General features: G+C 45.9%; 1 protein-coding gene across 1 annotated transcript; it reads left to right on the top strand.

The window, feature by feature from the left end:
* LOC102909849 (polymeric immunoglobulin receptor-like) lies at positions 1 to 23,786 on the top strand. Its single transcript, XM_076544015.1, has 9 exons — positions 1 to 375; positions 3,801 to 4,142; positions 5,006 to 5,120; positions 7,367 to 7,522; positions 18,481 to 18,548; positions 19,092 to 19,325; positions 20,013 to 20,378; positions 22,189 to 22,303; positions 23,552 to 23,786. Exons 1-9 carry the CDS (start codon positions 315 to 317, stop codon positions 23,706 to 23,708), a joined length of 1,614 nt encoding a protein of 537 aa, XP_076400130.1. The 5' UTR covers positions 1 to 314; the 3' UTR covers positions 23,709 to 23,786.
* Positions 23,787 to 24,506: the final 720 nt, after the last annotated feature.

Raw genomic sequence — 24,506 nt, 5'->3', positions numbered from 1 at the left:
TCTCATTTCCCATGATCCGCTGAAGCTCACTCATGTCCCGGGTGAGCAGAAGGATTGGCTGTATTGCATCTGTCTCTACTGTTCTGTCTATCTGTGTCCCTCCTTGGCAGTCCCACCCATCTTTCAAGTTCAGATCTAGCATTGCATCTATCACCTGTACCACACATGCAATGGCTTGGTCTTCTCAAAGACTGACTTCCTCTTTCAGGAAATATGCAAAAGTGAGAAGTTGTCAAGGCAGTGAATGAGAGAGACCTAAAGGAAATTCAGGCTGAACTGCAAGTCCTTGCTGGGTGTTGGAATCAGTCACCACCATGGCCAGGAGAGGAGACAGGACCATGTGGCTGTTCCCTGCTCTGCTCCTCTTCCTCCCAGGTAAGTAGCTGGGGCTTTAAGACATCACAGAGTCAGTGGTGGCACAGGACACAGAGTCTGCCCTGGGTTAGGGAAAACAGGAAAGGCTAATTCATTCACCAGCTGCTTACTCCCTAAATAAAAGGCAAGTCTTTGGCATCTGATGGATCCTATGGGTGCTTCAGAAAAGCCAAAATAAAAAACAAATTTTCAAAAATCGTCCAGAGTGTGTTTCTCAATCCTGTTGCTCCACAAAAGCAGTTGAGTGAATGGATAAATGAATTATTTTAAAAATATGTTTATACTTTATATTTGGCACTTTGAGATAGGCTCTCATGCAGCCTAGGATGATCCTGAATTTGTGATACTCTGGTGTCCATTCTGATTGTTGGGATTTCTAGCATGCATCTCAATTTCGAGTTGCATTCTGATTTTTCATTGACACAGTATTTAAACATACTTATAGGGGCTGGGTGTGGTAGTGCACACCTTTAATGTCAGCACTCAGAAGGCAGAGGTAGGTGGACCTCTGTGAGTTCAAGGCCCATCTGATCCATATAGGGAGATTTGTCTCAAAAAGAGAAAAGAAACTGATAGATACAATGTCATATCTGCATGTGTGTATATAGGATGTGACGGTCAGATCCCCGTAGCTGACATTCCACCACAGGAGTCTGTCATTTCTGTGTACTAGAGGCATCGGAAATCTTCTCTATGAAGTAATTTGAAATACTGAATCGTCAAACATATTTCTCAGCTGTGTTGTACAACACTAGACGTCGTCAACTCATCAAACGACCCCTACATCCTCAGCACTCTCTCTGTCCACCTCTTCCCTGGCACCCTGCCCAGGCTGATAACGGCTATTCTGTTCACTATTTCTTTGAAGTTAACTTCCATGCTTTTTGAAAAAAAAAAATCTGTCTGCGAGGTGTATGCATATGTAAATGTTTAGTGTGTTTATATGTGTGCTCAAGTACATATGTGTGTGCACACACATATGTGGAAGCCAGAGATTACCACTGGGTACCTTTATCCCTCCCCACCTTGATTGTTGAGACAGGCTCTCCCACTGAACCTGGAGCTCACTGACTCAGCCTAAGTGGCCAGTGATGGATCCCCAGGGATCCTCCTGTCCCTGACTCCCCAGCTCTTAGGGCTACAGACACACCCCACCTCATCTGAATTTTTCTATGTGTTCTGAAGATCCAAACTCAGGTTCTCCTGCTGCTGCAGCCAACACTTCACTGACCTGTTCATCTCCCCATCCGCTAGACCCAGAGGATAAGTTTTTAGCTTCCACATATAGATAGAAATCTGTGGTAGTGTCTTTCTGTGTCTGGTTTATTTCACTTCCTCCAATCCCATCCCTGGGCTGCAAATGATGAAATTCAATAGAGCTACAATGCTATTCCACTGCATTTATGTACCACACTTTATTATCTATCCATCCACATCGAGGCTGATCCTGTGCCATGGCTTTTGTGAATCAGCTGCAGGAAACACAGGGGAAGGATCACTGCAGTAACTCACTAATTCTCTGGACTCTGGGCTTGCTTTCTATCACTGTGATACAGACCATGGCCAAGAACAGCTTGGGGAGGAGAAGGCTTGTTTACATACATGTCTGGATCACAGTCTATCATGGAGAGAATCCAGAGCTGGAGCTCAATATGGGCAGGAATCTGGAGGCAGGAACTGAGACAGAGATCCTGGAGGAGTGCTGCTTACTGGCTTGCTCCCCAAGGCTTGTTCAGCCTGCTCTCTTTCATTACCCAGGAATGACACCACCCACAGTGGACTAGACCTCCCCATATCAAGAAAATGTCCCCCAGACTTGCCTACAGGCCTGCCTGATGGAGGCATCTTCTCAGGTGATGTTCTTTCTTTGCATACCCCCAGGTGGTGTCAAGTTGACAAAAAGCTCACTAACACAAGCTTTATCTCTGAGTGTAGCTGCTGAATTATGTGGCAGTTCTGTGCTTTTCTGAGGAACGTCCCTACTGTTTCCCACAATGTCTAATTTACATTCCAACCCACAGTGTGTGAGACTTCCACTGTCCCACACGCACATCTACAGTTGTTATATTTTGTCTTTTTGGTAATATCCATTCTGACTGGGGGATGATGACGGCTCTCTGTGATTCTGATTTGCATCAATCCTCCTGACAATTAGTGAAATGGAGCATTTTTCCATCTATTTATTGACCATTTCTATGTCCTTTGAGAACTGTTTACTGTTCATCTGCTCATGTGTGTGTTGGTCTGAGCAAGTGTGCATGCCCAACTTTATCGCTTTATTTTATTTTTGGTACATGGTCTCACTATGTAGATCCAGCTGGCCTGCAACTTTTTTGTAAACCAGGCTGGCCTTGAACTCACAGAGATCTGCCTACCTTTGCCTCCTGAGTGCTGGCATTAAAGCATGGACCACCTTGCCCTACTCCTTCCTTTATTTTTTGAGACAGGGTTCTACACTGACACTGAGGCTGGCTTGGATGGCCAAGGAATTCCAGGATCCCCTGTGTCTACTGCACACCTCTGTGCTGGGCTCCAGGGACACACCAGCACTCCTGACATTTACATGGTTGCTGGGAACACACACTCGGGTCTTCGTGCTTAGGCCAACACAGCAGGTGTCTCGTGACTAAACCTTCACCACAGCGCTTCAGTAGATCATTTTCTACTGGATTATGACTGCTGGTGGAGTCTTGAGTTGAATTCTTGCTCACATAGTCTAGAAATTAACTCCTTGTCAGATGCATAGTCTGAAAAGATGCTCTCCCAGGCTGCAATCTGGGTCTCCACTCTGTGGTTTGAGTCATTTTAGTTTGAAATAATTACATTTAGTGACTTTGTTTCTTACCTGTGCCATTTGTTATTGTTGAATCTAATCCCCTGAAGGGCTTCCTTTACTGTTTTTAAAGCAGGTATTTATTTTGTTTATTTTGTGCTTCCTTTGTAAGTACCACACACACACACACACACACAAACAACCCCTTGAGACTGCTGGACTTCCCGAAGTGGCCTCTGCATGGCCACAGAATGTGATGTCTTCTGATGGACCTTTTGAGAGTCACGGGTACTGAAATGAACTCAGGATTGCGTCCTGTGCACAATCCCTTCTGACACATCCTCTCCTTCAGGGTAACATAAAGGTGGTTGCAAAAGGATCTTTAGAAATGTAATTTTATTGTCCACTGCGGAGTGAAGAGGTGTGGATGACAGAAAAAATGATTCCTCATTGTCACCATTTACCTTCTGAGACCTGTAACTGGGCCCTTCAGCATTTTTTCTTGAGTCTTTGACCAATAGAATGGCGATGATCTGTCTTGAGAAAGGGGTTGCTCTTAATTGATGATAAGTTGTGAACTCTTTTCAGCACAGGATATTGTGTCCCATTCTTGGAGTAGGAGATCAATTGTCTGTGGTTTTGTATTTTCCAGGCTGCTCCACTGCTCAGGATCCAATCACAGGGCCAAACATGGTGAGTGGTCAGGCACAAGGATCCTTGACTGTGCAGTTCCATTATGACTCATCCTGGAAGAATTACAAGAAATTCTGGTGCCGAGGAGCAGTTTGGAGAACATGTAAGATCCTCATTCAAACCGATGCATCAGAGCAGTTGGTGAAGAAGGACCGTGTGTCCATCAGGGATGACCAGACAGACTTCATCGTCACAGTGACCATGGAGGACCTGAGGATAAGCGATGCTGGCATTTACTGGTGTGGGATTGAGAAAACTGGACCTGATATCACGTTTAAAGTTAATGTGAACATTGACCCAGGTAGGAAAAAATTCTAGAAGCTTCTGGCTTGGGTGAGGAATCAGGGACCCTGAACTCATTACTGTAACAGTCTTACTGGGAAAGATAACCACAGCCGACTTTGCTGGTCCTGTTTTCTACTGAGATAAAGGTGAGCTGGGGAGGCCTTGTCTTCCCACCCCCACATGTGAGTCTTAGATATTCTCACTTGTGCAGATCTGGGGGCTGAACTCAGAACCTCAGGTGTGATAGCCATACACTTACCACTGAACTAAACTCCCATCCTGACACCCCCAACACCACCCTTTTACATAAAATAGATGAAGCCATAGAAGCTCTGTTTCTGCATAAGATAGAGGAATAAGGATCAGATTTATGTCTGTTTAAACAACTACAATAAAGACAATAGAGAAAATTGGGGCTGGAGAGAGGGCGCAGTGATTAAGAGCACTGACTGCTTCTCCAGAGGACTGGGTTTGGATCCCAGTCTACACAGCAGCATACAACCATCTTCAACTCCAGTTCCAGGGGATCTGATCTCTCCTGGCCTCCACAAGCCCCACATACACATGGTGCCCATAGATATGTGCAAGCAAATACTCATAGACACATAAATAAATATTTTTTAAAAATAGAGAGAAACTGCAAAACTGAAGTTTTTCTGCACATTGCACACCAGGCAGTAATGAGTGAGCCAGGAAGGAAGCGGGTTTTCAAGGGGGGCTGCTTTGCTCCCCACATCATCTTCCTTTAGAAAAGAATTAATGTGAAGGTTTGGATGGTGACTGGAGAGCAAATCCCTTAGTTCCTAGTGGGGAAAGATTAGGCCATACCCAGAGCTGGACTGTCCACAGGAGTGAACCATGTGCTGTTTGTGTCTTTAGCCCCAGAAACTTCAACTAAAATAGTGTCAATCATGGCCCCAGTCCTGACAACCACAGCGTCAACCATGGAGAACACTGGCAACTATGGAGGGACTCAAACCAACACCCACACCTGGTAAGCAGAGCTGGACCCCAGCAGCTCTTCCATCACTGGGCTGTCCCTGTGGCCTCTCCTCTGAATAAAACACAAGATGCCCAGGAGTCCCAAGATACATGAAAACCTTTCATTCTAGCTTATGTATATTTCAAGCATTACATGGCTATACTTATAAATTTGAAAAAGTCACTTATCTGAATATCAAATTGGCCTGGCCATCTTGTAATTTTATTTCTAAACTCAGTAAGTATCTTGGAGGGACACTGGGGCTGCTGTATTCTCATGTCAAAGTTTGATGTGGGCTCCCCAACCTTTTACCTTTTAGTATACCAAGACTTCCCTTCTAAGACTCAGCTACAGGAAGGCAGTATCTTTATCTGAGTGTCAAAAGAGACTGAGCCTGGTCTTTGGGGTCTCCCCTATGTGTCCCCCAGAGGGCCATGGTTGGATCTCCTCTGAGTTAGAAGAGATTCTTCTCCCATCATCTCCTGCTCCAACTTCATAAACAAACCTTGTTCCAATGCAACTCTGCCAGGAACCAGTGTGGGGTCCACACCGTGCAGAGGAGGACATGGGAAACTGAGGGCGGTGCTGTGCCAGTATTATGCTCGTCACTCTGGAAGGTGTCCAGAGGAATTCCCAGCACCTTATAGCTGCTTTGGCATAATTTCCTTCCCAGCCTGCTGAGGTTAATTCTCCAGGTCAAGGACACAGCTAAAACACAAGCCCCCACATCCCCCTATAGCAAAGGCAGAGGTCACCTCACTAACCCTCCCTGAGAATTGTCCCTCAAGTCTTATCTAGTCCCGCTCCCCTCCGACCTCTATTGTGTTCTTTCTTTCCACTAAATCTTAAGGTAGACAAATATGTCTCAAAACACTGCCACCTTGTAAGCGAGCTTGAGGATTACTTTTTAAATTTTCTCTTTCTCCTAGTGCTTTGGAAGCGTTCTTGTTAAATTGTTTTGTAAGTGGAATGGGTGTTAGTTATGGAGACACAGAGGGTAAGAGGAAATGTATAGAGTTCAAGAGATTGTAGAGCATGGACAGAGCTCAGTCCTGGGAAACATGTCAGGATATCTGATGCATGGTCTGACAAGTGGCAGCTCTTCTCTCTTCCAGGAACATGTTCATGCCAACCTGTGACTCACAGAGTATCTGCAGTTGTAGATCCTTTGATGAGATCAGGATGGCCTTGTGTTGGGCCAAAAGAGAAATCAAGGATGGTCAAGAAAGGAAATGGAGTCCTGGGAAGGGATGAGAATGACAGAGAGGTGGGAATAGGGGATAAATACTGTTCAGAGCCTCATGGTCCATGCGGTATAATAAAGGAACACACACAAAAAAAACTACAACATGAGTATGAATTCATGTGACAGAGCAGGAGCAGCCACCAACCATTTCTCGATGTAGTGTGTCCAAGCCTCCTAAAATGTATATCAGCTTCCACATAGGCAGTGAGGAGGTTGGGCAGGGCAATCTGGGTGAAGAATGTAGCAGAAGCCAAGGTCCAAAGGTCAGGGAACAGGGAAGCCTGCAGCCTGACTGGAATGCAGACCAGATGAGAAGGACTTCTGGGAGACCAGCTGTCAGCAGACCAGGGTTGGGGTTCCAACCTGACCTATTGCAGTGAACCTTGAAGGAGGGAGTGAGGAATTTGAGAAATGCTAGACAGGAAATATAGAAGTAGACGAAGAAGAATGAAACACAGGATAGGTTTAGGAGGGCTCTGGGTCAATACCCAGCAGCCTTGAATTTGTTTCTAATGGGCTTTTTATACACTAGCAAGGGGAGAGGCAAAAGACCTCCCCCATTCAAGATCAAAGCACAGGGTACAACCAAGTGTAGACCCTTCCAAACACCTGGTAACCCATGGCCCATGGCAAAGCATCTTGTGATTAGGCCTTGAAGTGTAAGACACCGGTGACCATGCCTTTGCACCCTATTATGCAGCCTTGGAGTCAACATCAACTCTGACCCTCTAACCTTGAGACAAACCCAAAGTTGAAATCTTTGTGGACTCACACAGTCAGCCAAATAGAGAAGGGAGTGGTTCAAGAAGAGAGGTGGGAATCAGGCGAAGCTTCCCCAGGCTGGAGCTTAGCCTGCAGGCAGCTTGACCAGCCAAGGACCTGCAGGGAGGCCATCCTGCTTGCATCCAGGTTTGTCCTTATCTGGTCACTGAAGGTAGGACATGGACACGAGGAAGCCTGAGACCTCTATGCCTGGTGACAGCTTACTTTCTGTCTCCTTCATTTCCTGCAGGCCCCTGCTGAGCAGCATCTACTTCAAGCTCCTGGTCTTTCTGGAGGTGCCCCTGCTCCTGGGCATGCTCAGTGCGGTCCTCTGGGTGAACAGGCCTCAGAGGTGCTCTGGAGGAGGTGAAGTTGGCCTGGTGAAGGCCCAGCGTTCTGATGCCCAGTAAGGGAGAAACACCTTCCAAAAGACACAAAATACTATTTCTCTCCCTGGTGTGTGTGTGTGTGTGTGTGTGTGTGTGTGTGTGTATGTGTGTGTGTCTGTGTGTTTACACATTGTGGGTGCATATGTGTATGTAGAGGACAAATTCAGGTGTCATTGTACTGTTGTCTGAGACAGGATTTCTCATTGCCCTGGACCTTTGCTAAGTAGACCAGGCCAGCTGGTGGGGAATTCTAAGTATCTACCTGAATCTACCTCCTATCTGGGCATTACAAGCACACAAAACTGCTCGAGGTTTACAACACACACACACACACACACACACACACACACACACACACACACACGTCAAAACAAAATAATAAAACCCATGGGCTGTGGTGATACACTCATGTGCTTGCACTTACAAGGAAGGCAAGCTCTTTACCAACTGATCCGTCTCACCAGACTAGAAAAGAATATTTCTATGAGGAAATGAATGTGGTCAGCCTTACCATGACTCTGGGGTACTGTGGGGTCAGCCACCTCTTATAGCAGGGACAGCTGAGAATCTGGAACCCACTCAGGTTCTCCCTTTCTCAGAACATTCTACAGTGCTTCCTAGGCCTTTCTTCCTCTGATGGCCTCCAGTGGAGGAGAAAATACAAGATAAGTCATGTTTCTTTTTAGGGCCCCAGTTCCCTGGAGGACAAAGTCTGTGGGCCACCATACAGATGTTTAACCATATATCTGAGAAATACGGCTTCCTAATTAAACTCAGTGGTATGTACACACACACACACACACACACACACACACACACAGAGAGAGAGAGAGAGAGAGAGAGAGAGAGAGAGAGAGAGAGAGAGAGAGAGAGAGAGAGATGTCACGTAAGTAGGAGAGGGCTGCATTAGAAAGAAGTGGGCTGGGTGGTGGTGGTGGTGCACACCTTTAATTTCAGAAGAAGGGGAGCAGAGGCAGGTGAATCTCTGAGCTTGAGTCCAGCCTGGTCTACAGACTGTTTCAGGAAAGACAAGGCTATACAGAGACACTGTCTCAAAAAAAGAAAAAAAATGGAAGGAAGGAACGAACGAACAAACAAACGAATGAAGGAAGGGAGGGAGGAAGGATGGGAGGAAGAAAGAAGCCAGGCTGTGGCTGACCACTTCTTTAATTCCAGCACTCAAGAAGCAGAGTCAGAATGATCTCTGTGAGTTCAAGGCCAGCCTGATCTACAGAATGAGTTCCATGACATCCAGGGCTCCACAAACAAACCCTGTCACAAATACATACATACATACATACATACATTAATTAATAATAGAGAGAAAGAAACAAAATCTTCCATGGAGATTGCCAGAACTCTCTGTCATTTGCTCACGATATGAAGATAGATTTTTTTTTTCTCACTTCTTCTGCGATGGATGTCCCTGAGCAGAAATATCAGGCAAACATACTCCCATCTGCCTCAAACACCCCTGATCTGGCAAAAACAGATCATGAAGAAACCACACCACCCACTAATTCATCTCCTTCTTCCTCCCACATCAAGGGCAACTCGAAGTAACTTGCTGTTGCTACATAGATAATAGTAGCTGAGGTCTGTGATCCCAAGTCTAGCTGTGTCCTCTGTCCCACAGGCTGTACAAGCAGATTCTGTCCAATAACCTTGTGTTTTTAACCAGTTATTGCCCATTCTATAAGGACACCATCAAAGCTCCAAAAATAACCAATGTAGCACAGACCCCACACTACGTCAAAATTCCTTCAGCACTGTCTGCACTCATAGAATCTGGTTAGGGACCCAGAAGAGTCAGCCCCACCATCATTCTGGACACTTGGGGAGAGATCTTGTGAGACAGGAGTCGGTCATTTATTCTGGCATGTTTGTTCTCCCTGGAATCTAGAACAGACTTTCTCTGACTCACAAGTAAGCCCTATGGTTCCAGGTCTCCAAGGTCACAGAACAACTAACCCAGAACGGGTGGGGGGGCCCCTGGGGGGAGCTGAAAAGGAGAAAAATTGGTGGAAGCTACAGAGTCCTGCTTCCCATCTCACAGCCTCCTTGATCTACAAACAGCAGTATCTCTAGATCTCAGCAAAAATCATCCATGTCCTATCTGATTCTCCTTGAGTAGTATCCTTTAAAAAATCATTGTGTGTATGAGTATGTATTTGTGTGTATGTGTGTAATGGTGTGCACACACATTTAGGAGAACTTTTCTGTCCCATTATCCCACTCCCCAATAACTACAAAGAGGATTAACATGAATCATAAATGCTCAGCCAATAGCTAAGGCTTGTTACTAGCTAACTCTTATAACTTAAATTAACCCTTTTATGTTCATCTACATTCTGCCACATGGCTTTGTGCAGTGTTTCCTCACTATGCTCCCTTCCCTACGTTTTGGAATGGTAATGTATATTCTACGCCGTTATACATTGGAAGTCTGTGACCTGCTTTTTGCTTTGGCTTTACAGGGAATTTTAGTTAAGTAATTACATGAATCTCAGAAGATACTTTGGACTTTTAAACATTGTTGAGACTTTGATAGACTATGGAACGTTTGAAATTGGACTAAATGCATTTCACATTATGATACTGTTAAAGGTTTATGGGGGCCAGAAAGTGCAATGTGGTAGTTTGATTGTATTTTGCCCCTATAAGCTCATAGGGAGTTGTACTATTAGGATGTGTGGCCTTGTTGGAGGAGGCATGGTCTTGTTGGGGAAGGCTGAATGGCACACCTTTAATCTGGGCCACACCTGTTGCTACATGACCGCACATATATTGTTCAGTAGCCAAGCAAGGGGCCTTACATCCTACATTATCCGTGTGCTGTGTGGCCACCTAATTTGCATGCAGTGTGACCATGAAATCTATGCCCATGTGTGGCCTAGCTATGGGAGCCCTAAGTGCATGTGCAGGGGAGTCCATAAAAAGCGGGTTACAGACTCGTTCCTTTTCTTCTTCCCCATTCTTCTTCTTCCTTTCTCTCCGCACATGTCTCCCAAACAGGCCTGAGCACACTCTTTCCTGTCCCTCCCTTCTAATAAACTCTCAAAGTGGGGTTTGTTGTGCCTCGTAGCTTTTCTCTCATGGTGAACAGCGCCGCATAATAATAAAACCAACACCACCTTCTGTTGGAGTGTGTGTCACTGTGGGGCGGCTTGCAGGTCCTTTTCTCGAGCTTCACTCAGTGTGGCAGTCAGTCGACTTCCTCTGGCCTCTGAGTCAAGATGAAGGACTCTCAGCTCCAGCACCACATCTCCCCGCCCACCACCATGATCCCTGCCATGACGACCATTGATTGAAGCTCTGGAACTAAGCAAGACACCTCAATTGAATGTTGTCTTTAGAAGAGTTGCCGTGGTCATGGTGTCTCCTCACAGCAACAGAAACACAAACTAAGACAAACTCCATCCAAGAACACAGAAGAATGAAATGTTACCTAGCAACAGGGACATTTGACTATCTGGACAGTCAACTTCTGTAATGCTGGAGCATCTAACTTGGGCCTACAGGCCTAGCATACCTAATAGACATTTTTCAGAAGCAGAGAATTTTCTCTTGGCAAAGTTTGGCAGTTGCTTTTTTGTGTGTGTCCTGCTAATCCAGTTTGGACTGTATACTGTTAGCAATTGAGGAGGGGATTTCCTTTGCCCAGTGGTTAGCTTTTGACACGAAGAATGCTAACTGCTTATGGAGTTTCTTCTATGCCCATCATCTTTTGTGAAGTAGATTAGTGCTGCCAGGAACAGAAATGTCTCAGTGTTATGAAAAGTTTTAGGCTATTAAACACATTAAATGCCATATTCTGTAGGTCTTTGATGTGTTCAAGGACCATCTGTCTATCTACGTATATCTATGGATGACCTTGTAAACATACCTAACATGACCTATAAGACTGATTGTAATAGGTAGCTAACTATTACTCTGTATTTCATAATTACACATTGCATTTTTAAATGAGCTGTATAAACACAATTCCCCACAAAAGAGTAGAAACATAAATGCAGTATAACAAAATTAACTTTAAATTTGTGTCAATAAACAAAAATCCATACCAATGTAAGATATTTTGAGATTAATGGTTTCTTTTTTGGATATATACCTGTGTGTGTGTGTGTGTGTGTGTGTGTGTGTGTGTGTGTGTGTGACTGTCTATATCCCTTTTCTTTTCTCTCCCAAGCCTTTGTACATTTTTAAACACACTGTAACCTGTTTACAGATTTTTTTCCATAGGATCTATCTTTTATGAGGCTGAATATAGTGACCAATAAAGAGGATCTTGAGCGTCCAGTGGTGGTGGTTCATGCCTTTAATCTCCACACATGGGAGTCAGGGGCAGGTGGCTATCAGTGAATTTGAGGCCAGTCTGGTCTGCAGAGCGAGTTACAGGATAGCCAGGGCTACACAGAGATACCCAGTCCTGAGAAAATAAATAAATATAAAAGAGAATGATTGAGAAAAGGGGATCAAGATGGAGGCAGAAGCTCGATCATGAGGGAGAGAGTTTATGTCACTTACAAATAGGAAAAAGCCACCCTGGGTGTCAGTCAAGTGGTGAGGTAAACAGATCTCTCTGTCTCTCTGATCTATTCATCCATCTACCTATCTGTTCTAGTCTGAGCTTTGTGGCTGTGATAAAACACTGACCAAGACCGACTTGCTGGGAGGAAAGGCTTTATTTGTCTTCCATGTCAAGTACATTTTGAAGGAAGCATGCAGGCACTCAGCAGGAACCTGGAGGCAGGAACTGAAGCAGAGGCCTCGGGGAAAGCTGCTTACTGGCTTGCTCTACATGGCTTGCCCAGCCTGCTTTCTTATAGAACTCAGGACCATCTGCCCAGGGGTGGCATCACACATGGTGTGCTGTGAAAGACCCCCACCAAAGACCCAGACACAGTTCCCCCAGAAACTCAAAAGAGCTGAGGGGAGAGATATCTTAAAAATAAACAGAACTGAGTCAGTTCCCCCTTCCTGGAGAGGGTGAAGTCAGGTGTTTTCAAAAGAACAAAGTCAGGATGTCTGGTGGTGACTGATTAACCATGAGATGCCCCTCTCCAGAGATAACATGACCAGACCCCAGAGATGGGTTGTAAAACTCCTAACAGGGCAAACAGAGAAGCTGAAATAAGACAAAGTCCAGGCCCAGGAAAAACTGGACCAATCAAGGATAGACCTGTACTAACCCCCTCTCCTCTAAGAGATTTTGTGGGTTTTGCTTATAAAAACTAACTTCCCCAAGAAAGAGTAACTCCTCCCTGCCTCACTGGGCTGTGACCAGTGAGTGCTTGAGATAGAGTTCCCTGTCGCAGTGACTTGTAATGGAAATAAACCTTGCTTTTGCATTCTGGTATGTTCGCCCTCGGTGGTCTCTCTGGGGGTTACAATCTGGGCACAAGATGCTGAACCCTTCCATATCAATTAGCAATCAAGAAAATATCCCTATCGACGAGCTCACTGGTCCAGTCTGATGGAGACTATTGCTCAATAGAGGTTCTTTCTTCCAGGAGTCTCTAGTTTGTATCAAGTTGACAAAAATTTACTAGACACTGTCATCAATCTCTCTGTCTGTTATCTTTCTCTTCTTTCTCTTCTTCCCTTCCTTCCCAAAGGCCTTGTGTTAGCTGTTTTTCTCCTTACTGTGACCAAATAATGGGCCAAAAGCAGCTTGAGGAGGGCAGGGTTATTTGAGCTCATGGTTTGGAGGAATTAGCCACCATGATGGAAAATGCACAGTGGTGGGTGTCAGGTGGCTGGTGACGCTGCATCCACGAGTGGAAAGCAGAGACATGATGTTGGTGCTCCACCTCCTTCTTTCCTTTGCTGTTTATTCAGTCTGTCATGCAGCCCACAGTAGGCATTTGCTTGCCGCACCTGCCTCTATTGCCTGAGAGGGACCTGCCTGCATCCTGCTCCTTGGAAGGCCTAGATCACAATGGAAGACCCTGAAGAGACACAGGGAGGGTGCCACAGGTCCAGAGATGGCCTGCTAGGTGCATTGCATGTGTCCATGGCTGTGGATTGCAGTGATGAGCACATGATGTGTCTACATACACACTTCCTCTTTCAGTATCTGTATGTAGGTTGTTCCTCTTCTCAGTGAGATTTCTTGCTTCTCACTGTAGGGTGGAGTTTGGCAAGAGGCAAGAGAAGCCCATCCTTTGTCTTCTCCATTTCCTCTTTTCTCCATAGCAACTCTATGTGCTTCCGTGGCTCTGTTGTTCAGAAAGGTGTGGGGGAGTGTGAATCTGCCCCACCCCTGGGGAAAGCTCTCACCATCACCTTTCTACCCTTGCACTAATGTGACTCTTGCACTAATGACCATCTTCAATGTGCAGATGAAGTCAACTCTTGAGAGTTCACAGAACAGGATGACAGCAGAAGCCTGGAACCCTGGCTGTGTGGATTCTGTACCTCACCAGACTTTTGCGGGACACAAAAGTAAGTCACTAATTTCTCTAGTCTCTGAAGGTGGCTGTCAAATGTATAGTTTTATTTCCTATAGCTACCATGGGCAAGGCACTAAGAACACAGCAAGTGTGAGCCCTGATTTTAAGAGATCACGGGTTAGTGGACACGACTGCTCTGCTTCCAGCTCTGTTTTCTGCTCACTCTGGGAAGAGGGGAACATTTGCCACAAGCCACCTTCCTCAAATCTCCTTCCCAGAGTGTCAGTCACCACCTGCTTCATCCTGTTTCAAGATCCTGATTTCTGGGATCTCCTTCCAGGCAGCAGTGTCTAAGTGTGGCAATGGTCCAACCTGAGTGTTTGGCTTCATGCCTCATCAGATTCCAAACTGAGCAGCAGCCAGCAGCAGCCCAGCAGCTGGAGGTCGTTTGTTAGCCTAGCCTTGACCTTCATGACCTCCTTCTTTGTTTTCTACTTCCTCTTAGACATTCTGACCAGGTCAACACCCTCTTTCCTAAAATTGAAGAATGCAGAAAAACCTAGCAGGGTGATCCTGACCTTGGGCCAAGTTTGAGACCAGACAGACTACAGCTGATTTCAGGTCAGCCAGGGATACATAGCTAGACCCTGTCTCTAGGAGACCAGGAAGATGACACCGAGGAGGGGTGGGGAGGAGGAGGAGAAGAGGAGGAGGAGGAAGGGGAGAAAGCAAAACAATTTTTCCTTCTGCCATTCTCCTTCTTTGTTTTGCCAAATCTCTGTGGCTCCATCTTTCCTGTCAAAACCAGTTCTTTCTCACAGATTTGCCCATTTACTTCTTTCTAAAGGCTAACTAACTTCCTTGTGGCTGATGTCTATACCAAAGATCCCTCCTCTGACCAGTACTTTTGACTCAGTAACATTTATAAATCCTTCAAGGCGATGTCCTTGAGTAAATGCTGTAGTAGTGGTGAAGGAGGGTCTAGAAAGCAGAAATGTTGTGTGCTAGTGTGTGTTCATATGGGGTGGGGGCAAATGCACATCATATGTGAATGCACTTGTGGTGTGGGTGTGTGTGTGAGTGTGCATGAGTGCACCTGAGTGTGGAGAGCCTGGGTGTTGTTCCTAGGGTACTGTCCACTTTGGGATTTTTTTTTTTTTGAGACTTAGGGTCTCTCATGGCTGATTGGCCAGGGCCTCACATACTTTTGAGCTCTTTACCTGTCTTCCCAGTCCCAGAAATTAACCTGTGAAGTAAACTAACTAGCCAAACATGGTAACACATGTATCTAATCCCACACTCAGGAGGTTGAACAGGAGAATGGCCATGAGTACAAGGCCAGCCTGACCTACATAGAGTGTTTCAGTCTTTCTGAGTTATATAGTAATAACTTGTCTGAGAGAATCAAAGATAAAAATGATAGCCATATGTAGCAGCATATACCTATAACTGAAAGGGTATATGGCGCTGGTTTGGTCGATGGTGGAAGAGTCACGAGCAGAAGAGTCACGAGCCATGGTTACCAGAGTTAGAATGGGCTTTATTAGAGAGAAGAGGGGGTAGGACCGAGATAGAGAGAGATGCAGAGAAAGAGAGAGACCGAGAGCAGAGAGAGACACACAGAGAAAGACTGGAAGATGGAGCGAGCATGGAGAGAGTGCAAAGAGAGAGCGTGGGGTGCACGTCCGGCTTTTAGGCTGGGATGCAGTCACCTGCTGATGACGTAATAAGGCATTGGACGAGCTGCTCCTATACAGAATCCTTACAATAACCCCAGCACTTTGGAGGCTGTGACAGAGGGACCAAGGGTTGGAAACCAGCTTGAGATACAGAAAGACTGTATCAAAACATAAATTAATTTGCCGGGCGGTGGTGGCGCACACCTTTAATCCCAGCACTCGGGAGGCAGAGCCAGGTGGATCTCTGTGAGTTCGAGGCCAGCCTGGGCTACCAAGTGAGTTCCAGGAAAGGCGCAAAGCTACACAGAGAAACCCTGTCTCGAAAAACCAAAAAAAAAAAAAAAAATTAATTTAATTAAAAACAAAAATCAAATACCCTCTACAGTTAAAATCAAAGCTTTCTCTTTGGAAAGATGTCAGAATGTCCAAAGAAATAAAAGATCCCTGATGTTGATGACTCTGTGCCCCCACCTCTGCCTGGGTACTCTTGAGGAGTGAGGGATAAGAGATTTAGATACAAATATAGACAGAAGAGAGAAAGACAGAAACACAGGATAGCCTTAGGAGGGCCTGGATGCTTATCTACTAGCCCAGAACTTTATTCAAAAGGCCTTTTTATAACAATGCCAAGGGGAGGGGAAAAAGACCATCTCTTTGCTCAATACAACCAAGTATAGACCCTTCCAAACACCTGGTACCCAGGCCTGTGGTCCATTCATCCCCTTATGCAGTCCTGCTGGGTAAAGCAAGCTCAGATCTCACTAGGAAACCTCTATGGCCCCCAATAGCTGTGACTGAGTTAACTTGGACAGTGTCCCCTCAACTTCATGTAGAATCTGTCACCCCCACTAGCCACGGTCCATCCTACTCCTGTGGTCCAAGGCTCCAGCATCTGTCTGGTAGACATGCCTTCTCCAGGAGCCAGCTTGATGGCCATGCTGCTAACCTCCCACAGCAAATGACCCGCAGACCTTTTCCATAAATACCCTTGAGTTCAGCCTAACCTCCCTGCTGTTACTGGGGTCCCCAAGGTCACTTGGCAGTAACTACCATCACACAGTCACTAGAAGATACAGGAGATTACACTTTCTTAATATGTGCTAAATATTTACCTACTTTAGTTAGCTGCATAAATCTTAATGAAACCACAATGAATGATGATATCACAACATTCAATATTACAGAATCAGGATGCTATATGGTACACCTGTAGCATCCTACAAATGAATTTCACTAATTATGATGGTAAAAACATAACCAAACAATGAGTGACCACCTTAACACTAGAAGAGAAACATTATTTTGATGGCTCACACTTATTTAATGATCCAACAGAATTAGAACATCACCAAACATTTGTAAAACAAGCAATGGAGTTACAACACATTGCAGATTTCAATCAGAAACAACTAGAATCCATACATAACAAAATTAAGGAACAAGATGCAGCCATACATCCATCACAAGCACAAATGCATAATCTAGTGAATCTGTTAAGAACAAATACATACATACACAAGGACTGGGCAAAACAGATGCAGAAATGCAGCTTTTGGGATTATTTAGGCAGATTAGTCAGATTAGATCTAATATGTACACCAATTTACACATGGATAAAGGTAGCAACCTTTGGTTTTTAGTAATTTTAGGGATAAGTATTGCTTTATGTTTGTCTGAAAAAATCAAATGCTTGATAATAACTCCATGCTTAAGATGTCTTACAGGAATCAAGTAACAGGAAACCCACTTTGGAATCCGTCAGGCAGACGCTTCGATTTACTTAGTAAAAATGGAATGTGTAATTTACTATATACCACATACCAAAAATATATGGAACCATTGTCTGATATTTTCTATAGAATAGGTATATTATCTATGGCAGGAACGATGCAGGGGTGCAAATACTGCGCCCATAAATATGCAATGTTCTATCTATCAGAACTGGGTGAGGTAGACAACCTCCCAATGCTCTTGATGCACTTAATGTTCCACTTGCCAATAGATAGAGGTACACATGATATGAGATTAATTGGAGATGGGTACATGAGATATTATGGAACCATGCAATCTAGTATATATAGAGTGAATGGAATGTATAAAATTCACAGAAATAACATGGATGCAGCCCTACATATAAGTACCGCTTTAGTGTACATGAGATATTATGGAACCATGCAATCTAGTATATATAGAGTGAATGGAATGTATAAAATTCACAGAAATAACATGGATGCAGCCCTACCTATAAGCACCGCTTTAGCTGCAGCATATGTGGGCCATGGTAATCACAGAATATATGAAACATATAGAGCATGGCTAAAACATAATCCTGATGAAGCAATAATAAGCATTGATAAAATTTCCTGAATGACCCACAGTGGGAAACAGGAGAACCAATGTATTTACAAAGCATATGTACTAGAATATTGTGTAGAGATTTTGTTATATATATGTTAAAAGAATTTGCAGCTTATAGCACTTGGTTGAAGTTATATAAACATATATATAGAAAAAGCATAAAAATAAACCACCCAGAATGAGAAGGATAAGAATGCTAGGATTAACAAGTTAGGATAATATATTGTAAATTCCCAGGCTGCGACTTCATGTGATGCCTTTTATGTTGAAGACATTTCAGGCATCAGGGGATGGAATGTAAGGAACACATGTAAGGCCTAGGGTGAACAACCCTGGTCAGGAGTGACAAGCAATAGAATGATGTAAGCAAACCACGAATGGAGTAGTGATAAGCTATAAGCTATGTGTGGAAGTAGGAATAAGACTAGAAACCCAGCCAGGAAAGAATATAAAAGATGAAGCCTCAGACCCGACCAACAGAGCTCGTCAGGCCCTCACTCGAGACAACTCTCCTCCGCCAGAGACGTGAGATCCTGTCCCCAGTGCAGACGTGGCTGACCTGAGGAAGGATGACCAAGATCCAGAGGAACAGACGTGGCGAGTCTGGACCTGTACACCTGGAGAGGAACTCCTGCTTCGATTTGGAAGACAGGATGAATAGTGCTTGTAATCTTACTGTGTGAATAAATGAGTGTTATACCAAGTCTGAATCAAGAGTGATTATTCCTCTCCTGTAACCGGGGTATGTGATCGCTACAACCACCCTGGAGGATTAACAAGATCCAAGATGCAAAGAGGAGACTGGCCAAGCATCCATCAGAATTGTTCGAGAACCTCACATTTGCAACAAACTCAAAGAGGCTTTCACTGGAGTGACACAGGCACATATGGTATGGATTCACAAAAGTGAAGGAGGTGGTTCCTCTCCTCACGGAGATGGAGCAAGATAAGATTGACAGCCCTCAAATCCACACAGGAAGTGGCTTATCACAGAGGATGGACAGCTAGGACAAAAAAGGAAATGCTCTCAAAGGCTGGCCATAGGTGGGAAGATTGTGAAGCCCTTAGCTGAAGGCTGGGGGACAGGTGACATCCTCAATCCTTGATCATGGATGTGTCCCTCACTGGGAGTGATAGGAACCTGCACCCCTGAGTCCTGGACCATCTTCAGAGCACTTCCTATACCAGTTCATCTGAAGCCTCCCAGGGGAGCAGGAAGCAGAGGACAGAAAGCAGAACTGGGCATGTGAACACTGGACATTCTAGAAGGAGACCACGCCTCCTCCTCTTGGGCTTGGTGTGGGCAGGAGACATCAGAGCTGAAGAAATGACCCCAGGAGTGATGGGAGTGTGGCTGCCTTCAGCTCTGCTCCTCTTGCAGGTCCCAGGTGAGCACGGGGATGGGGGTGTGTGGGGGGTTACAGCTCTGAAAGGGGAACTCCTGGAGAAAGTGAGAGGGCAGGATGGGGGATGGGAGGTGGGAGAGAGCTGCCAGCAGAGGAAGATGGGCCCAGAGTGAAGACAAGGAGTGGGGGTGGGCAGGAGTGGCCAGTGTCAACTCACAGGTGCTGTCATGAATCAGTGCACAGTACAGTCATGACTACCACACCTGAGACAGTCAGGACCTGCTGAGAGGGTTAGCTGAGACAGACATTGCCATAATACACACAATCTCTATTGTGTACACACATGTATTGCATACATGTGTGTGTGCATACCAAACATACACACAAGCACTGATTCTCACAGAGACATACACTCAATATTTACATAGATAAAATCTCTCTCTCTCTCTCTCTCACACACACATACACACACACACACACACACACACACACACACACACACACACACACACACGTGTTGTTTCTTTCTTTCTCCAGGGACAAGCCCCCTGCCCGCCCCTTCTTCAGGACAACACAGGCGCTCACCTCAGTCCTGACTCCTGGGTCTAACAAAGCCTGTCTCCTTTCTCGATGCTTTCTCCAGAGCAGACAGCTCTCTAAGAGCTGACCAAGGGGGGCCTGACCCCCATCCAGCTGTGAGGGTGCAGAATTGGGGCTTGTGTTTTTCAGGCTGTGTCCCTCTGCGTGGCCCCAGCAAGGTGACAGGCACAGTGGGGGAATCCCTGAGTGTGCGGTGTCAGTACGAGGAGAAATACAAGACGAACAACAAATACTGGTGCAGAGTGTCGCTGCTACCATCATGTAAAGAGATTGTCAGGACCAGAGCCTCAAAAGAAGCTGGGAATGGCCGAGTTTCCATCAGGGACCATCCAGCCACCCTCACCTTCACAGTGACCTTGGAGAACCTCACCCTGGAGGATGCAGGCACCTACAAGTGTGCGGTGGACGTACCATTTATCAATGGCTCCTTCTGGGAAACTGATCCCTCCTTCATGATCGATGACTCCTTCAAGGTTGTGGTATCCGTGGTCCCAGGTAAGCTCCCTTCATGTCAGGGCATCCTGAGTCCAGGTCAGTCATTCCCTCATGAAGGAAGGAAGCCAGATACAATAGCATGGTGAGCTTGGTGAATCAGTGACTCAGGACACAGGGAGTGTGAGTCCACATGTGCCATTGTGAGAGTATGTGTGGTAAGTGTGATAGTGTATGTACACCAATACATGTGTGTGCCAGTACACACAGGCACAATGTGGAAACTTAGTTCTTAGAATCTCTCTTTTTATTACATTTATTTATTTATTTAGTTAGTTAGTTAGGTAGGTAGGTAGATAGTGAGTTAGTTAGTTAATTACTTAGTTGAACTAGCCCATGGTGTGTTTCAGTCTGAGAACTGGCACTTAGTTCTCCCTCCACTGTGTGGTCCTGGGGCTCAAACTCAGGTCTTCAGGTTTGACAAGCAGAATCTTTATCCACTGAGCTATCACATCAGCTGACCTGTGTGTCCCATGTGACAGTCTCAGGCCAGAGACAAGCCCTGAACCACTGGCTCTTTGTGAATTCCTGTCCTGATAGCAGACAAGTCCTCTCTCCCAGGATTCATTTGGTCCTGTCACCATCTCATGTGGGAACATTACCCAGAGTATCTGCTCCCCTCTCTCCAACCCTGCTCTGAACTGGGACTGAGTGGACACTTCCCTTCCATGGAGGTCCTGAGGTAACAGCTTCATCAAAGTGTTTCTGGGGCTTCTGAGAGGAACCAGAGACACAAGAAGGAGGGTAGATTGTATATTGGGGTTCTTGATCCCTGAGAAATCCATTCAACCACTCCAAGTTCCCCTTTATCCACCTTTCCCAGGAACCATTTACTGCAGGAAAAAAAACTCAGAGATTCCCCCAAAAGTGCCCCTTCCCAGCAAAGGGTGAAGCTGGATGGAAGACAGTCTCTCAGCTCCTCTGGTCCCAATGTTCTCCATGTCTGCAGTCATTCTCCCCTAATGGAGCCTCCCTTGTTTACAGAACCCGAATTAGTGCATCTCTTTAAGGGCCGGGTGGGGGTGGGGACTGAAGGCGATGAACTGCTCTGTTGTTCCCAGTATTTATCTTTTCTGAGAGAGGGTCTTGTGTAGCCCAGGCTGGCTACAAACTGTAGTGTGTAGTTGGGATTCATCTTGAATGACTTAACTTCCTGACTCTGCCTCTCTAGCATTGGGATTACGAGCTCCAACCCCACACCCAGCTTCCTGTTTTTGTTCTCAGTTTTGTTTCCCCCTCATATAAGATTCCTTCCAACATCCTCTGTGGGTTCATAGTGAGGAGTGTGGAACCAAAACCCACTGGTGTCTCTAGTTCCCCTCAGCAGAGGCCACTCTCCATAGAGTCCTCCAAGCATCTGTCTTTCTAGAACTTTCCACCTGGCCATTCCTCAGAGAAGACTGTCCAGTGGCCTGTCTGTGTGACAGTGTGGGAATGACTGGGCCAGGCAGACAGAGTCCCACCACTCTGTGTCTGTCCCCAGAAGGATGGAAGACAAGGAGGCAAAAGGTGTCACTGAGGCCAGAAGGGACCTGCCACCAAGTGTCTTGTCACTGACACTTAACTCCCCTCTGCAGGAAGACTGGCCTCAAGTTTGAAAGTGCCAACCAGCCCCAGCGCACCATGGGAAGGCCTGGGGAGGGAAGTCCTGACCAGGACTTGGTGGGGCCATGGGGCTTGTAGGCTGTCACACAGTGGTCCTCTGTGTCCCATGGGACCCGTGTAGAGCAGAGCTGTAGAGGTTTCAGTGGGGAGGATATGGAGTGGAGGTCACTGGGACAGTCTGTGTTTCCATCCTTTGCTCCTGTCACAGGCTCTAGCCCCGAGAACAGAGCAAATACCCCGGGGTACCCCACATCCTCACCAGTGCACACTCAGCCCAGCGTGACCACAGAGGACACAACTCCTGGTCCCAGCCTACAACCCCGGTGAGGACCCTGAGGGCTCTGTATTGTGGGTGGGGGTAATGCTGAGAGGGTGGAGGTAGAAGGGTTTGGATCTCCCTCCTTGGGCATCTCCTGCATCTTCCAGTCCCACACTGACCTGGGGGAGTGTCTTGTGAACAACAGTTGCTCATCTATAGATTGGGGCACAGCAATGACACCCAGACACAGACCTGCTGAGATGGAGTTAGTTTCCTGCCTACTACATAAACACACCCAGAGCCTGAAGAGATGGCTTTACTGGTACAAGAGCATAATTTTGAGCCTCAGCACCCGCATGTCGGGCAGGGTGGCATATACTTGAAATACCTGAGCTGTGGAGGTAGTGACAGGGGGATCCCTGAGACTCACTGGCCAGCCAGCCTAGCCTACTTGACAAGCTCTAGGCCAATGTGAGATCTTGTCAATTAACAAGATAGATGGATCAGGTGTGGTGACTCATGTCTTTAATCCAGCACTTGGGAGGCAAAGACAGGCCAGTCTATGAGCTGAAAATCAGCCTGGACTTTATACCAAATTTCATTCTAGCCAGAGCTGCATAGTGAGACCAGTCCCAACACCAACATAACAAGGTGATGATTCTTGAGTAATGACACCCAAGGCATTCCTCTGGTCTCCACTTTCATGCACATATATGTGCACCTACATAAACACACATTCACACACACATACATACATACACAGACACAAAACACCAGCAAATTAATTAATTTTATTTAATTCATAATTAATTATTGAAAATAAATACAGCCACTGGTCTGTAGCGGCACAAGCATTTAACCTCAGTACTTGGAAGGTAGAGAAATGTGGATCTCTGTGAGTTCAAGGCCATCCTGGTCAACATAGTGAGTTACAGGACAGCCTGGGCTACATAATAGAGAAACCCTGTGCCCCTCACCCCCAAAAATCATAAGTAAATAGCAAAATAACAAATAAGAGCCACCAGGAGGAAATAGGGGAACTCAATTAGAAGAGAGTTGGGGTCTGGGTGGAGGAGGCAGCCCCTGCCTGGATAGAGGCCTTAGGAGTGGAGGTCCATGGAGAGACTGAGCCAGACCCACAGTTCCAGGCTACTTCTTGGGCTCAGTCACACAGCTCAATCAGGCAGGGTTCGTTGTCCTTGTCCCTGAAAAGAGCACCTTGACACACACCTGGGTAAAGAGACCAACACACAGTGCAGGGCATCATCAACACCTTCAGGGAAGGGAGCTTATTGTGACCTTGTCCCCACAGGCCAGTGCTGAGCAGCATCTACTTCCAGCTCCTGGTCTTTCTGGAGGTGCCCCTGCTCCTGAGCATGCTCAGTGCGGTCCTCTGGGTGAACAGGCCTCAGAGGTGCTCTGGGGAGAAGCAGCATTGTCCCATTAGGAGAATCAGTGAGGTCTGTTGACATCAAAGCTCTGTTCATGTCCCTGGACACAGCTCTTCTGGTGGCAGAGGACAACAAATAAAACTGTGTTCCTGAGAATACTCTGAGATTTTTTTTAGAAGACTCTTTGTGCTGTGTCAAACACATAAAAGAATGTGCCCAATAAACACATATACATACATATTTTAATAGACCATCATTACTTAGCTGTGGATTTCTGTTTAAGCAGTTTAATTCTGATGAACATAAATATTACCAGAATATTCTTCCTTACTGACATAGGAAAGTAACAGTATTCTCAGTCGCAAATACAACCTTTTACATATCTTGCAAAGACCTTAGAATTAGTCCAAAGCAGACTAAGCTGCCCCTACAGAATGTACACAGACTAATTCCCAGATGTTGTTCTTTGCTGAATCAAGGCCAGGCTGTTTCCATCAAGACTCAGTCCTTGCAGTAGTTCCCTCTCTGCTGCTGGTGCATACAGTACCCTAACAGCTCAAGGTTCAGCCAATGTTTCATGTCTGGGACCCTCACCAACTTAGAGCTACGTGCCTGGGTCAATGTGTCATTACCAGCCTAGGAGAAACTAAGTGGCTTATCTTGTGTTTTGAGAATGGGTAGCACGCTGAAAATGTGACTTAATTGTCCAGAGTTTGGCCGAGAGGGAGCAGCAGCATTGGTGTGAAGAGAGAAAGCTGTGTAGAGCTATGTGAGAGCTGCTGCAGAATGTGTGTGTGTGTGTGTGTGTGTGTGTGTGTGTGTGTGTGTGTGTGTGTGTGTGTGTGTGCTGAGTGAGAGATGAAGAAGCATGACAGA

This window comes from Peromyscus maniculatus, chromosome 8 (assembly GCF_049852395.1).
Source record: "Peromyscus maniculatus bairdii isolate BWxNUB_F1_BW_parent chromosome 8, HU_Pman_BW_mat_3.1, whole genome shotgun sequence".
NCBI classification, from domain to species: domain Eukaryota; kingdom Metazoa; phylum Chordata; class Mammalia; order Rodentia; family Cricetidae; genus Peromyscus; species Peromyscus maniculatus.
Note: the sequence above shows the minus strand (reverse complement) of the source record. Positions and strands in the feature narration are given on the sequence as shown.